Here is a 17,941-nt window from a genome sequence, read left to right as displayed (position 1 = left end):
TTGTGAGCTGTGCTGCAAAATTTCCCCGTAAGAAGGCAGTGATCCCTACGAGTAGTTTCCGCTTTTCTGTCTAACGGCAGCCCACAAATATGACAATCAGTGGCGTTATTATATAAATCTTCATACTCCTTCGAATTGGTCATAGGAACGTTGCCACTGTACAGCATATCAACTGCCCGTGAAAATTTTTCAAGCTCAGAGGGCAACCAAACAGTAGGATTATCCTCGACATAAGATTTGTATTGGTTAAGGTTCGAGTCATATGATGATACAATTTGGTACGCTGCCGCATATGGTACGTGTTTCTCTGTAAAGGTAGTGTCTGAGGTCGTAGGATCGCCTTCACAGTGGGCCACAGGAGCGAGGAGGCATTCAAAGTCGGCGTACGCTACAAACAGAGAATGCTCCTGGTGGTAGGCATTCCTAATCTTTACGAATTTATTTTCTTCGGTAGGTATGATGACATGTATCGCATCCTTGGATGTACAGTCTACTAGATGCATAGCTAATAACTGTTCAGAGGAGAAATAATTGAGGCACCTTAAACAAATATTCTTTTTATAGATATCTTTTGATAGTTGGGTGGAAAGGAGTCAGGACATGTCCTTGATCCAAACATAGTGATAATTGTCACCTTCAGAAAAGAGAAACATATTTACATGCTGCTCTCGCTCACCGGCAAATTTTGAGAAATGGAGGGGGGCGACTACAATATGCTTGTCTTGCTAATCTGACTTGCTTTTGTTCTTCTTCTCCAGGCCATAAACGTGTACCGATATTCTGGTATTCTGTGCCTCAAATTTAGGTATGTCCTGGATCTTGACAGGGAACTCAATACCATCAAAGTTATAATATGTGTTAATATCACTGACTTTGTAACTTGTTGGACGATAAGGGCAATCTCTGTAATTGTAGTTTCTTTTGCAAGCCGGGATTGACCATGCAAAACATGCCTGATCTTTTCTACTTTGGACATTAATGCACGCCCTCTTGTTAGCTATATCTTGAGGGAGCTTAATATAGCTAGACCTCCATTTAATGGATCGTGGACATGTATATGGATGTCCAGGAGTAGAATTCAGCTGAGTGCCTTAGCTGAGCTGTTGAATTCCATCTTGGAAAACTGGCCCAACATGACACTCAAGGTGGATTTACGAGACCACTCAGTGATTGATGTGCTCTGCGTTATCACACCATATTCCCCCCAAAGATAATGGATGCTGATCTCTCCATCACCAGACTCGACTTTGGGGGGATACGATAACTCAATGCATAGAACTGAACTGCATTTAAAAGCGGGATAACATGGATTATCGACTGCCTTGAGGAGCTCCATTTCTAGGACAGGGAGGCATGCATTTAAAAATCCAACAGGATCCCGGTACCCCCTGGTGGGTTTTCGATCCTAGTGATCGAGATTCGCTCCTCAAAGGTGTCCACAATCGCCGAGTACTGCAACGGAGGTATGATGTTACCGACCTGATCTACCTGACTAAAAGGGCAGGCGAGAGAACTGCCACTAACCACAGGATCACTAATACTATACGAGGCATGCTGTACCTTGCACGCTGGAGATGACGCACGCGGTGGCTGCTGTGAGGGATCAGCTGGTGTGCCCCAGTGTGAGTAGGTGGGGGCAGGGCCCGTGGCCTTGGTAGCTGCGTTGGCTGCCAAGTCCCACGCTGTGGGTGGAGGTAAAGGTGACGCATGTGGCAGCCGGGGCGTCCCCCAGCGCGAGCAGCCAGGGGCTGGCTGGCTCTATGGCCTTGGCGACAGATTTGCCCACAGTGAGCAGTGGCGCCTTGAGTGGGGAAGCACATCTCTGCAGGTGCCGCTCGCCGGATGGTTTAGCCTTACCCGGTATACGCACCACACCGTGCTGAGAGTCGACCACTGTAGAGATAAAGTAAATAAGTACATTGTCTACCATGGTGAATTCTAACGATCACACACATGGTTATAACTGGAGTGAGTAATTACCTTCTTGGCTCTGAGTCCATGGCATGAACAATTCATCAGGGCAGTCTACTGCCCCCTCAAAAAACTCCCCAATCCCATCATCAAATAAGTGGTTATAATCATCTAGAAGAAACAAGATACATATAAATGGAATTGTTAGAGAAAAACAAATAAGTATATTAATATTATTAGAGATAGGCAATTTTTTTAAAAAAAACTTACAAGTAGGCTTTTGTTGTTCTACTTGTCGCTGAATGGCCTCGATCTCCCTATCAACGGCATTAAGGTCGTCAATGGCGTTTCCTGTAACAGAAGGAGACATAATTTTAGTTACTTTGAAAGGATAGCTAGAGTGAAAGACGATAGAGATCGATTTTTTTTCAGTATACTTACATGAGTGGCGGTGTTCTGGGGCATATGCAGCTGGGGGCCGAATCCTATTATGTAGGGGGCTATGTGCGACAGCCCCCAGCTCTGCTTCCAACTCGAGCTGGATCTGTCTTAATTGATCTAGAAACAAAAATAATAAGTATGTAACAAGAAATGAAATATTTAAATCGTTAATATATCTGACAAACAGATTACAATTAAAATTATACTCACAAGGCAATTCCAGCTGTCTCTTGAGCACAGGAGGCTGGGGCAGCGAAGCCTGTTGGGCTCCAGTCCGCTCCTCGCATTCAAGAATGAAGCACACTATACCAATGAGATACATATAATTAATAAGTGGAAAATATAAGATGTACAGGAAAATGGAAAATAGATATTATTTACTTACTTTGTAATGGTGTATCGTGGACTCGAGGTCTCTTGGGTGTTGAGGGCATGCTGTTGCAGCTAACTCTCTTCATATTCGCAAATAATAATGACAAATTAGGGAAAAACAAATGCACAATGTGACGGACAGTGGACGAGTGAGAAAGATGACCAGGTGGTGACTCCTTATATAAGTGTGATGATGTAGTATCACGTGATCTTAGGATGAACTAATGGCTGTTGAGAATTTTGTGGGGGCGGTACATGAGTTCACTAGCACCCCTAGTAGCTGAAAACTGAACTAGTCAGATGTTTCCAGGACATTGTGGAGCACAGAGCATTTCATAATTTATAAAATTATAGACAAATAATTGATCATATTTAGAACAGAAAACGGATGATAAGTGAATTCAGGATTTGAGATCATAATGCGTGTGTATATTAGGAGATATTGTGTTAGGATGAATCATTTATTGTTAAAAAGTATATTACGTAAGTGTAATTGGAGGTTGATGGTATTAAGAATGGCTTTAGTAAGCGCTGAAGGAAATGATTTAGAAAGTCCGGAGATGAATATTGTTAGCAATTTTTTTTCTTGGTAAAGAGAGAATTTTGTGTGACAAAAGAGAAGGTTAAGTATTTGAGGGCCAATAAAGTATTTGGGTCAGTTCTTATTTTGTGTAGATAGGGATTTGAGTTGAGAACTTCGGGTTGGATTAAACTGGCGAGTGCGATGGCTCACGTATACAGGTGTTTGTTTTATGGGACGATTTTGGATTAGATAGTGGGATCATTTGGATTGAATAATGAGAGTCGGGTGATCAATTAACTTAGCGAGGGGCCTCGTGGTGAACAAACGTACTGTTGTACAGTCATGGAAGTTTCCAGTCTGAAGGAAACAACTTTGACACCAAAAGTGTGGCAAGGCATTCTTTGTTGAACCACGTGCTGGACCGAACGGCCAACTGCTGTGTGATGTGGGCGAAGATTCCACTCCCAGGCAAACAATTTTGGGCGATGAATACACGTGGTGAACAGACAAAATTCTGTTGTGAAGTCAGCATCGGCAAGTTCAAGCGTATCCAGCGAAAACATATTTACGATGTGGGAGTGATCGCTGGTCCAGCGGCAAGAGCAGGCTGGCCCAGCCGACCAGCCGCTTCAGTGCGCACCGCCAGTTCGGGGCGCAAGCAGCCACCTCACATGACAGCCACTGGCAGTGGCCCGCACACTGGCCGGCGGAGCCAGGGGGCGGCGACGACTTGAACTATTTCAGTTGGAGCGCTGACATCATGGCGACTGCACTGGGTGTTGCTGCGATCTTGAAGATATGTACTGATTGTGTTGGAGAACAAGCGATGACGGTACTGCTTGAAATAAAGACTTTGGTCCCTTTCTCCCTGCAAAATCAAAGGATGTGACTTAGGTTACTATAAGTGCACTTTATTATTTGACGCGATTTTGATAGCTTAGCAGTGAAGAAAGATAAGTGACCATGAAAGTTCGTAGGATGTGGACTGTTTCGTACGTGTCATCGATTATGGTGTTGGGATTTGAACTTGTGACAGCTTTTTGTTATGGATGTAACGCAAATGGCTTTCTCGCCACGAAAATCGGACATCTTGAATAAATAATAAGAAATTATAATACATAATAAAAAATAGAAGTACAGTTTTCGAGACATTATCGTGTTGGAATTTGAACTTGGCGCAATTTTCTAGTGGAGGTAGACCAATAATAATAATAAATAATAATAAATGATGAATGATAATGAATAATAATGAATAATAATAAAGACAAGTACAGTTTTGCACCCATTATCATGTTGGAATTCAAATTTACCACAATGTTTTCTGGAGGGTTAGGTTAGTAGACGTAGCACAATTGCCCTATTTTCCCGCCAAAATTCAAATTTCCCGCCATTTTTCTGGAGGGTTAGGTTAGCGGATGTAGCACAATTGCACTATTTTCCCGCCAAAATCCGCCATCTTGGATGATGTCATACGCTGTTGCCTAGACTACATGCCGCCATCTTGGATGACGTCATCGCCGCCATCTTGAGTAAATTTGGCAACAATGCATAGTGCACTCACACACAGATTGCCCCACCACTCAGGTGTTCTGAAAGCAGTCCGTGCCCTGGCACGGAGCATTCAGCAACTGTTCAGTTTGCGGTCCACACCCAGGGGCGTGTGTTACTGGCATCGTCTTAGTATCTCTGCCTGTTCTCTATGTCAGTTCGTGATGGGATGTCTTCTTTCTGCTTTTAATCAGATACAAAGCGCATTCCCTGCTATCTCCATTGTTCGGCATTTCCCGTCCTCGAGTCTCGACGGATTATTTAATGCACAGTCTCAGTATTTGGACGCTTGTGTCAGAACTTTGGTCTGGGCTTAAATCACTGTTTATAATTCCGAGAGGCAATGTTCAGCAACCGAGGACTTGTTAGGCTGCTGCAGTCTGATGTGCCGTTAATGTTCTTGGCAACAATCTTTGATAGTACGCAGCGTTTGACCTATGTAAGTCATGTTAGATTCGCAGGGGATCTGCTAGATTCCGGATTTCTGTAGTCCTAGACCATCCTTGACGTTATCAATCTGTGCCTATGTCTTAATTTATGGGCAGAAGACAGTCTTCGCTGGATGTTTTTGAAGAATTCGGCATATCATTCACAATAAATCGTACAGAACGGAATAAATGCTATGCCTCTGTCCCGCTGAAGTTCCTGTTTCGTTTCCTTCCATTGTACAGTCGGTGTGGGATGTAGAGCTCTCTGAATTTGCTTCTATGTATAGCCGTTTTTCCGGAAAACCGAACTCAGATGTTTACATTCCTGGTTAAGGCTCTCACTGTCAGACAGGGTACAGGCCCTGTGAACCAATATTTTGAGGACGCCATTCTTCCGCGATGCATGGTGGCAGCTGTTTGCATGAAGTAAAAGTTGGTTGCATCTTCGTTCGATACACGCTGTAAACCAACGCTCCATCTGCTCTTCTTACAACCAGAACATCTAGAAAGTGGAGCACTCCATCCACTTCGACTTCCTTGGTAAACATGATGCTCAGGTGTATGCAACTGAGATGTATGAGGGAACCACTCAACTTGTCTCTACCATGTGCCCAAATGACAGAAGTGTAGTCAACATTGCGGAAGAAACAGATCGGCTTCCACTGCGTTGAATCCAGAGCTTCCTTCTCGAATGCTCCACGAACAAGTTGGCGACGACTGGTGAAAGTGGACTCCCCATGGCTACCCCTTGCATTTGCTCGTAGCATCCACCGTCGAAGAGGAAGTATGTTGACGTCAGGATATGCCTAAAAAAGTTCCAAGGATTCTTGCAAAGGCACCCTCTTGAAGAGAGAGACAACATCGAAACTCACAAGGATGTCCGAATCACGAAGTCTGAAGTTGTTAAGACGCCCGACAAAATCCACTGAGTTGCGAATATGATGCGGATATTTTCCAATGTAAGGGCTAACCATATCCTTCAGGTATTTTGCAAGTGAGTACGTCGGAGCACCAATGTTGCTGACAACATGGTGGGTTGCCGAAATAATGTGCTCATTGGACACTAACTCCCGGCTGTTCTCCCTTGAACTCTTTCGTCATGAAGTACGCTGGAAGAAATTGGAGAATCACATGCCGTATGTTCCTTATGCTTCCCAGAAGAAGCACAGACCCTGTGTGAAGAAAACTAGTGGGTGGCAAGAGCAGCCACCACAGGAGACGACATTTCCAGCTCCGTGGAATCAACAGTTCCTGTGCTTCGATTATACAAATGACATCCTTGAGCAAAGTCTCTGAGAGTTTGAGAAACACCACCCACAGCCGGGAATCTAGCAGTTGATCGTTGTAAGTACTTTATTAATTTAATGCGTACATCTAAAGTTTTAGACACTGTTTACACATCAGCCTCATACATGAACACCTTTCCCAATAAATCTTCTAACATACCAAGATCCTAATTCATATGAGCTCAGCAACTGAAACTCTTAAACCAAATGGCGATGTTCTGAATTATAATACTTATCGTGATAAAGAAAAGCTGTATACTTCCTAGATTCTCTAGCAATGGAAAGCTACCAACATCCAGCAGTCAAGTCGTTTGCATTATGGTATCTAACATCTTCTTCATAGGAAGTGGTTGATCTCACTCAGTTTTCATTATTTTATTGAGCGTCCTACAGTGCACTACTCTTCTAAAATCCCTTGTCTTTCTCACAGCAATTATTGGGTTGTTTTATGGCCTATCAGACCGTTCAATAGTGCTCCAACTAATCGTTCGCTTTGCTTCATTACTTACTGCCTCATATACACATAATTCAATAGGATATGGTGACTTAGAAAACGGAAAATCTTCTTTTATTTTTAATTTACGTGCGTATCTTGATAATACTCTCGGTTTCTCACTAAACGGTAGCTCATTTCGTACCAACACTATTTCTACTTGATCCTTCTCCTCTCTCTGTTAAACTGGTTGTTTCGGCACACTTCCCTTAGCCTGATTTTCCGAATCTGTTTCTATATTATTGTTATTCTTGTTATTTCACTCCCCTTTTCCTTTTACTTGGCCTTCTTCATTTATTTTGGTATTCCAAATACTAATAGCCTATCGTATTTCCGATTTCCATTTGTAAAAGTTTTATTTAATTTTAGCCACAACAGTGTGTTATGAACATTTTTAAGAATTCTCTTATTTCAGAAATCTAGTAAACTCCATGAGTAACCAACCAGTTTATTCTTAGTAGAATGGCTAAATTAATATCAGCTATCATCAGCATAGACTGCTGTAATGTTAATAGAACATCTCTTTATACTTTGTTTTCTTTGGTTCCAGTTGGGCTTACAACTTGTTTATTTGTTATATCTACTTCTATTCTTCTCCCAGATTTTTTTAGATAACAAGCTGACTTGGCCACCAGTATAGAGTATAAAGTGTGCAGACTAACCGTCCACTGTGCCTTGAACCATAGTGGTGGATATATTTTGCATTTGTTCTTCTTTGTCTAAAAACAAGTCTTCATTTAAAGGCTCTTTATTTTAGTATCTAAAATATGCTTTTCTGAATCCAACATGATTTTGCAAAAGACCTCACACTGGAATACTTTGTCACTGTCCATAATGGCCTGTGAAACTACTCCATTATGAACTTGACTAAACATTGCATTGCTATCTAGAACAAGCATTTTAACGTCTACAGTAAATGGTACTGTAACCCATAATACTATCATGGTTAAAATTGTTATTATTTTATCTATCGATGTTGTTACGATTCTGCTCATCACGTCTCCATCGATTCGTTCTACCTCTATTTCAGAATCACTGTAGTTATTAAAATGCCCTTGCTCTTATTGGTTAGTTCAGTTTTCCATTCGGATCCATCCTTCCCATTAGTCGATCCTCTGTTAATGTCATGAAATTCCACCCAGTTATATGTTCCTCTATCCAATGTACCCTTACTCTATTAAGATAAATCTACCTCGTCCAACCATTGGGTTGTGTTTGTGTCCACTTCTCATCAATCAGTCTTTCACTTACTATGGTGGTAAGCAGGTTACAAGTACCTCTATTAAGTGTAATGAATTTGCCAGTTCATCTAAGTGTAAATTTTGATTCATGTGGCATTCCACAGTTTCTATCTCCACCCCAACCTTCATTGTAGTTTTGAGGACCAAAACGATGAATCCACAATTTTATTTGTGCATTTTCAGACAATATTTACCAGAAAAAGCATGTGTAAAGTTCTCGAAAGTGGAAAAACGACTCAAATTCCTCGTCGCCCACAGCGAGGTAATGACTGATTTCCACTACTGTCAAGTGGACTAGCCTCATCTTGACTGCATCGAGTTAAAGTTTATGGAATTCTATTCCTCGTCACCAGCTCAATTCCAGCTGTACTTATTTTCCCTCAGAGACTAAGTTCAGTTATATGTAAGTCAGCACATTTCACTAAATGATAGCATCACAAGCAAAGTTAAATTCTAGAAGAGATATGTAGATGGCACCCTCATTCTATTTGATGGCACAGACGATGAAGTGACAAACCTTTTTAACAAATTCAATAGCCTACATAAAAATATTCAATTCACCCTTGAACAGGAAGAAGCCAACACCATCCCTTTTATTGACATAAAAATATCAAAACAGAACCAAAAGGTAGCTTTCAATGTTGACAGAAAACCTACTGGGACTGACACCACTATACCAAACTCCTCAACACATCCCTCCTCCCACAAAAAGCTGCTTATAGATCAATGGTGTAAAGAGCACACGAATTTCCACTTCAACATACAGAACTCCAACAAGAAATAGAAACCACAACATATACTGCAATAAACAATGGATATGACCCTTCTCTAATTAATACCATGTCACAACAGATGAAAAATAAACTGAACAAACAACATCAAACTACACTCACAACTGACAGTGCCCCAGCAGTCAAAATGTAAAAATGCCATATCCTGAAATGGTATCTGACAAATTAGCAAGAGTATTTAAAAACACAGAAGTAAAAATCAGCTTCAGCACCAACAACAACCTAAGTAGGAAGCTTATTCACAATATAAAACCACCAGATACAGGTCTTGATGTATTTGGCATTTACAAAATTACCTGCAGCCAACGTAGTAAATATTATATCGTCCAAACAGGCAGAAATTTCAGAACCTGGTTCAAAGAACATTTTGACTGCTACAGGCCTGATAAATGTAACAAATCAGCAGTAGCAACTCACATTAAAGACACAGTCCACCCTTTGAAAATCGAAGACAACCTCGAAATTTTACACAAAATAGGGGAAAGTAAAAGAATGGATATCATGGAAGAAATGGAAATTTTCGTAAAGCATGGAGATAACATTCTTAATCAAATAACCGAATTCAAAAACTCAAAATTCTTCAACAGTCTGATGCCAGTTCTAACTTGATAGATTCAAGATATGTCAATGTAAATAATTGACTACAAATCTGTCAGTACAAAGAGTATCGATACAAAACCTCGATAATCGATACAGACTCAAATGCTACAGTCTGCCATCTTGTGTTGTGTGTATAACATCGAAGCAATTTGTGCAAGGAATTACGTTGGCAGTCCGTGACAAAATATGATGTGCAGTAGTGTAGTTTCAATGAACAGCTCCGCCGTTACACCAATGATGCAAGTGAAGCAGCAAGATGATGAAATTGTAAGTGATCAACTGTCACACAAAAGCCTTTCACACTATTTTCGTAACACATAACTGATTCAAATCTATCTGCATCCTACCACAAGGAAGAAAACCAGCAGAAGACATCACTGATTTCGATTTCTAGCCATACACTGCTCCTCTCCTTCCCCCCAAATGCCATACCAGCAGCTACAGCAAAAAACAATGGACAAAAAGTTCTAGATTAATCTAGTTTAAGACTGTTTATTTTTAAGTAACATTTCTCTATATGTGTGTATGTATGTATGTATAAACCCCTGAAGATGAACAGGGCATGTTCGAAACGCGTTGCATTATGTTAGATTAAGCATAAAATAAAAAGTGACTGGAAGCAGAAACTTGAAATAAATAATTATCCCACACAGTCACGGTGCACAAACATAGCCATTATGGCTGAAAATAATTATATTTCAATAAATGAAATGCACCAGTTTGCTCTTGTTCTACAATATTACTTTTATTGTAAACCGGTTATCGGCTTACAAGGCCGTCTTCAGACATTTACTGTAAGCCGAAAACCGGTTTACAATAAAAGTAATATTGTAGAAAAAAAAGCAAACTGGTGCTTTTCATTTATTGTAATGTTGTTCTACCAAGAACCGACGGAAGATTCTGTTAATATAATTATATTTAATTTACTCTACAACCCAGTTCTGAGTTTCACGTAATTTATTCCCCACTGTTTATGCTGTGCAAGGTTTGTATTACACTCTGTTCCATGGTATTACAACTCCCTTAATAATCGATTGGAAAGAAGTTTATTACTTTAATGAATTATCAAACAACACTACTCAAAATTTCAAGTTTGTGATTTCAGGTTTGTTTTTAAGCACATCCTGGGATCCCAGGGTCAGCGCTTCATGCATTGTGTCGGAATAATACCAAGGCCATTTTGCCTGAAACGTATCCCAGGCTGTGGATGCTACAGTTTGCACTGGCGGGCTAAAATGTTTCCAAACAGCAGGTGAAGCTATAAGTATTGATAGACAGCTAATCTTAGAGAACACAAATACTACACGAACTATGTCGGAATACAATGCGTAAGACTTGCAAACGTCTGTGAGGAAATACATATGTGCCCCACTCCTAACACTGACATTACCTTGTTCCAGCACAGGATTAAATTTTATTTATGTTTAATATGTAGTAGCAACTGTGCACAAGACAGAGCCTGTACTGTTTCTATACATTGTAAGTACCAGATTTCGTCTTTGAAATAACTGGTAATACATTCGCTACAGCTTCGTATATAAGGTACTATGTATTTGGTAAGCAGTCTTTATAAAGGACTGTATGATATGTTTACTATGTATTAACTACTAGCATCGTACTCAGTTAATTATTTGTGTATAACGCTAGGTGTCGACCTAACGTAAAAATAGTTCAGTTTAATTAATTAGTACTAATAGTCAATTTAAAATAATTTTGCAAATAATATTTAGTACCAGATATTAAATACACAGCATGTAATATTGCGCATTTCAATCACAGTTACATCACTGACTATTTCGAACGACGTAATCACATTATTTTGTAATTCGCAATAATGGTAGCCTCTCTGTAATTTGTGAATTAATGTCGTCCAGTATAACAAAAGAGATAATTCATCGCTAAGTCAGCGATATAATGTTAGTGGACTCCATTTCATCTGTTATTTCCTTCAGTAAACTAAATATATGCCTTTCTTTCTTCCTTTCTTTCTTTCTTCTTCTTTCTCACAATATTTACTACAAAGGTATTACTCAAGAACCTGTAGTGATAAAATTTTCCTTTTTTATTCTACCCAAATAATATCGTCAGCCAGATTTATTATTGATAAACTGAATCTTTGAACAGTGTTCCATTCGTTCAAGTCACTAACAGAAAACAAATAACATCTTTACATTCACATATTTTTTCAGAAGCATTCCTTTTTAAATTTTCGGTTTCTTAGACATGATTTTATTATTTCTCTCCTTCAAGGGCTTAAATGATTTTGGGGATAGCTTTATTTTCCCTTAGATATGATTGGAGGCTTTTTTTTAAAAAATGTACGAAACCTCAATTGGCTTTCTTCGTTTACATTAGAAATTGGCGGTAGGGAACGAGAGCCAGAAATCCTACGTCCCCACGTATACTGATTTGGAATTTTAAAAAATTCAAACAAAAAACTGAGCACCATCTCCACGTCAGCCCTGAGGTTATACAATCCAAACAGACTTATTCTTCTTCAGGTTTTGGCAGACTGCATGCCACCACCGTTTCGTACTTGATGGTCAGTCGCCACTTCATAGCAGAAAATTATAATACTGTAATGTGCTTCCATGAATGGTTCCAGTAGGTTACTATACACCATTATGGGAAAGATCTTGATAGATTATGGGTCATCTACACTACAACCAATATATAGTTTCATTCCGAAATTCGCTAGTACCTGTCCAGTAAGCTACATTGCAAATTCAGTCACTACTACTTAATACAAACCACTAGCCAATTCTCTACACTACCAATGCATCACACTATCCCCTTAGCGTGTGAAATTCTTGCAAATATACATCGCAAACACTTGATTCTTTCTGAATTTCTCATACATAAAAAAACACAGCATATACTAAGTTACCTCAGCTAAAGAGGAGCACTAGCCTAAAATGTATGGAGCAATTTCCATTTGCATTTGACTGTAACTCAACTCACGCACAAAAATACAGTCATCCCATAAAATTATTTAAACCCACTTTTTACACAGCTACTCAGAACGCTCTTCCTCTCTGATGGACAGTAGAAACCACTAGACCATAGGTCGTACTGATTGTTAAGAGCCGTCACCAGTCAGAACACTTTATTTGACTGCTGTCTGTTTCTGACTGCTGCCACCCTCAGCAAACCCAGAACTGTGAGGCTGCTACTGCCTGACGAACTGTTCTTGTGTCGTTTGTGGCGGTAGATGATTAATTGATTACTGACAGTGCTGAAATTATATTTAAATGCATTGGCTAATTTCAGACACAATCACAAATGATTTCTTGTAATTTTTCTTCTACTCACTGCACTGTGTTGCAACAGCCTCAATTTGTTTTCATTTTCCTTACTAAAACAATTACTTCATTTGAAGATGACGATCTCTGTAATGTCTCTGTAATGTGCATTCACAAATCCAAGTTCCTTCTGTGTCAAATTTTATACCATAGCAGTTGATTGGTATCGATCATGCACGCCCATGTCTTGTCAGTACTGCGAAACTCTAAAACATTCCTCCTCACATTTCCCAGCAGTGGCCGCACTACTTACAGCTCTCCTCCTGAGGTAAGTGGCCAGCTTTACTTTGTTCATGGCCGAATTCACCAAAGACAATTATTGCTAAAGACATTTTAAAATATTTCTTTCTCTAAGTATTTTTGTTTCTTATTGAGCATGAAAACGACAGTCTTGAGAAGCTCTAATATTATTTGACGTTTTTGGATTCCGTTGTCTGTTTGTACCTACATATCATAAAATATGGATGACAATTATGGGCAGAACGAACACTTGGTTTTGGCTGCACGCAGTCCATGGGCTGCAGTTTGGCGATCACTGCACTAGACAATAATTTACTTACAGAAATTCTAAGAACTAAGTAAATCGATTACATTGGACAAGCAGTCACAATGATCTGTAAGTACCCAAACTCTATTACTATTGCAAGTTCGACTACTCCACTGCAACTATCCATCCATTGACCAACTGTAACTGACAACATTTCTCCTTCACTAAGAACACCTTAGTGTGAACTCTGTATGGCACAACGCCTCCTATAGAACTGAGCATAACACCCACGCTAAATTAATTTGGAACCACTTACGGAAAAAATGTACAGCACTACCATTACTTTTATTGATTAAATCATTATTTCAAACCGCTGTCATACCTTCCTCTCATTGCTAGCGTTCACTGCTGCAGGATCATTGCTTCGCAAACTGTTATCGATGCATTCGCCGAGTCTGGTATTATCTTTGCTGTTCGCTTTTCTATTAATGCAGGTTATTGCTTGTGCATTGCTACTCTGCAACATACGAGGGTTGTTCAAAAAGTAAGGTGACTTCTCAAATTTCGCGGGCAACGTATATTCGATTATCGATCGTTTTTTTGTTATGTTGGTACACATGTCCCGAACATATGTTCACAGTTTCAAGTGTACAGCACACTCAATTTGTATTTGACAGAAAGGTTAGACGTGTGTTAGTGTGGTCGGCGATTTTCGATTATTATAAAAAATTAAGCAAAACATTTGCATAAAATTTTGTGTGAAAAATGGAATCAAATGCTGTAAATCACTTCAAATGTTGACAGTGGCATATGGTGTGTCTGCTACAAGTAAAGAAAATGTTTACAAGTGGTACAAGCTCTGCCAAAATGGCCGAGAAGATACCAATGACGAACCCGCTCTGGACGCCCCAGCACATCAACAACAGACATAGCTGTGAAAAATATTGTTTTGGAAAATCGTCTAATTATAGTAAGAGAAGTTGCTGAGAATGTTGGCATATCGGTCGGGTCGTATCACGCAATTTTTTAGGACGTTTTGGGCATGAGACGTGTGTCAGTGAAGTTTGAACCGTCGCATGAACATCGCTCAGGAACTCTTGAATGACGTCAATGATAATCCTGATACACTCAAAAGGGTCATAACTGGTAACGAAACATGGGGAGAGCCAAGAACGAAAAAGGACGCCAAGTTTGGTCAAATGTCAAAGTTTTGTTCACTGTTTTTTTTTTCAATTACCGTGGCGCAGTGCACCATGAATTTTTGCCTCAAGGTCGTATGGCCAATACGGCGTATTACCTTGACGTTATGCGCCGTCTGCGAGAAGCAATACGCAAAAAAGTCGGGAATTGTGGAAAAAAAATTCATGGCTTTTGCATGCACTCTCTCATTCATCATTGTTTGTGAGAGATTTTTTGGCCAAAAACAACATGACACCCATGCCTCAGCCACCCTATTCACCGGATTTGGCCCCCTGCGACTTTTTCCTGTTCCCAAATATGGAGATACCTATGAGAGGCCAAAGATTTTCAACCACTGAGGAAATAAAGCTGCATGGTTGGAAGTACTCAAGACTGCATCAAAAAGTGCTTATGAGAGGTATTTCAAGGATTGCAAGAAGCATTGGCACAAGTGTATTGTATCTGGGGGGGATTACTTCGAAAGGGATGACATGAGTATTGATGAATAAATAAATATTTTTTTATAAAAATATAAAGTCACCTTACTTTTTGAACACATGTCATCGTAAGACCTGCTACTGCGTCCGTAAGTTAACAAAACTACTGTGATGACAATTAAAACATACCAAACCTTCCTCTGACCCATCACAGTTGCACTATTAGGTAGTTTGGCTATAAAATGCTGCATGTTGTCACAATTTTACTGTATCATAGGTCATTTTGTTACAGTTATTGCCTCAGCAAGGTTAATATTGTTACAATTTGGCTGTAACATGATTCAACTTGTTACCTCTTTTGAGCGAACACGGGACAGTTTGTTTTAGTTTCACTGTAACATGGGAGGCAAGATTTTGTCCTTTTCTATAATATGGAGAATTTTTGTTGCAATTTTGCTGTAACATAGGCCGTTTTGTTATAGTTTTGCTGCAATATGGGTCACTTTCTTACAATTCCACTATGATTGGGGTATTACGCTACAGGTTTTGCTGCAGTGTGTAATAACTGTTTCAGTTTCAATATAACGTGAGAGGCAATTAGTTACAATTTCCAGTTCTCGCCTATCAGGATGTGAATATTCAATGTTTTAATACAGTCTACCTGCATTTCTCATTCTTGATTCTGAGTGTTTCTGAAATTAACAGTGTTTTTGGTTCAGGTGAAAAGTCCCTCATTATGAGTACAACATTAAAAATCCCCTTAAAAGTACATTGGTTCATTAAATTAATAGCTCTTTTAAATCATCCGACTGCATAGCTACTAAAGTCTCGTCCTACACACGAACAAATACTTTGAGTTCTCTAATATTATTGATAAGATTCGAAGTGGAAATGCGATGTACTTCTTGTAACTAATTTATTTCACTCTATAATAACGTGTTCGGCTGATTAAACTTTTGTCCACAAATCATTCTGCAGTTACAGATCATCAATAACTACAACTTACCAGTCACAACCCAATGAATTGCTATAAGAGGTTTTGCATTAAGAAAATACTTTTGGCTCCAGCTACGTCAAGTGCTTCAAACTCCACTTACTTCCATTCTAGCACACCCTTGCCATTGTCAAGTCAAACGACTGCCAATGGGCTGCTGGCTGTGACATCACTGGTGCTCATGACGTTACCATGTGTGGGGATACGTTGACTCAGAATTCGATGTATCCACTGTAACTTTATGATGGCTATATACCATATTGTGCTAAGTTGCTGGCGGTTGTCTGTCTTAAAGCTGTTATCAGTGACTTATTTTGAAGGCATTCTTTAATTACACAGTCTCGGAAGCTGTGTGTGTGAGTATGATACAGTTTCATCATACTTGAATTGGTGACCATTTTCCAGAGTGTGCCCATCTAAGCTGATTTTTTGGGCTAGAGTAGGAGATAATACCTCTCATGCGCCTTCCTGTGTTGGTCTATAGTACACACTGTTTGTCAGACGTAATATTGGCCACGTGAGAAGGTCTCTTGTGGACCCAAAGTATTCTGAGACCATCCATTATCTTTTGTAGTTCTCAGTAATTGTCGGGTTTTTGTTGAATGCTTGAAGAGGGATTTGATTTGGTCTCTTTTCAGCTGGTGACTTCGTGCAAACATATCTTATGGAGAATTTCGAGACTATTGTCTTAGATATGACGCCAGTACGGCATAGTTAATTCTCCTGAAACGTTTATGACGAATTTGACATCTGAACTGCATTGATAGTACTTACAGTAGACCATGGAATGGAAAAAAGGCAATTCATTGCTCTTTCTCAGTGTTCTCATCTGCTGCAAAATAATTGGATGTCTTGGTCTCAGTGTCTACAGAAAACCTATTCACACGAACCTGTACTTGCAGTCCAATTGGCATCACCGAGAACAGAAGTAAACTGTGTTACAAACATTGGTATCTTGTGGAAGAATGATATCAGACATCGATAACCTTCCCCATGAGCTGAACGACCTATGTAAGGGCTTCAGGAACACCTCCACAATGTTCAAAATTAAATAAATTAACCTCAACCAAGATTCGCAATAAGATGAGGAGAAGAAAAAGAAACAATTTTTGCCATTTTTGGCTCCGTTATGGGCAAGGTAAGCAGCCTGACGAAAAAACAGAAAATCAGTTCTACATTCAAGCCTCCGACAAATACCTGGTAATTACTAACACCAGATACAGATGTGGCAGGTGTCACAACACACAGGGCCAACAAGGTATCTCGTGAGTGAGCTCAATCTCACAATATGCGCTGCAAGGAACATGAGAGGTTTTATCGCATACTCTACCATGGAAAATCAAGTTTATATATGCTCCATGATCGCCATATCAAATCTGACGAAACCTATGTTGTGGATCGCACTAATGATTTCTGGGAGTGTGTAATCGAAGAAACCATCGAAATAAAGTCACTGATAACACCCTTAATGGAGATGGAGGCCAGTAGCTCAGTATGGTTTGGGATCCAGTGTTCCTAAGGTTGAAGCGGGCACATTGAATACCGAATCAACATACGCTTACATGTGAGCATCAAGACAACACAGCCGGCAGCTGGTGTAAATCTGCATCTGTACCACGCAAGATACCTTACCGTGTGAGGCTGAGGGTACATTGCGTACCAGCACCACTTCCTCCATTTCCTGTTCCGCTAGCGTATGGCTCAAGGGGAGAATGCCTAATGCTAAGCCTCCGTTTAGGGCCGAATCTTTCTAATTTTGTGGTGATGATATTTTTACGTGATTTATGTAGGAGAGAACTATATATTGGGTGATTCTACTAGGAATGTAAACACTTAGAACTCTAACAGTAGACCATTCAATGATGGAGAACGCAGTGTCTGCCACTAGAGTTGACTGAGCGTCTGTGT

General features: G+C 39.9%; 1 protein-coding gene across 1 annotated transcript in view; it reads left to right on the top strand.

The window, feature by feature from the left end:
- Nucleotides 1–1,574: 1,574 nt before the first annotated feature.
- LOC124622747 (zinc finger protein 771-like) overlaps nt 1,575–17,941 on the top strand; it is a 114,117-nt gene continuing 97,750 nt past the window's right edge. The window contains exon 1 of the mRNA XM_047148536.1: nt 1,575–1,622. Coding sequence (XP_047004492.1) covers nt 1,575–1,622 — 48 coding nt within the window. The remainder of the gene's footprint in view (nt 1,623–17,941) is intronic.

The sequence above is a fragment of the Schistocerca americana genome, chromosome 7 (assembly GCF_021461395.2).
Source record: "Schistocerca americana isolate TAMUIC-IGC-003095 chromosome 7, iqSchAmer2.1, whole genome shotgun sequence".
NCBI lineage: Eukaryota > Metazoa > Arthropoda > Insecta > Orthoptera > Acrididae > Schistocerca > Schistocerca americana.
The sequence above is the reverse complement of the archived record's forward strand: the minus strand, read 5'-3'. Positions and strand labels throughout refer to the sequence as shown.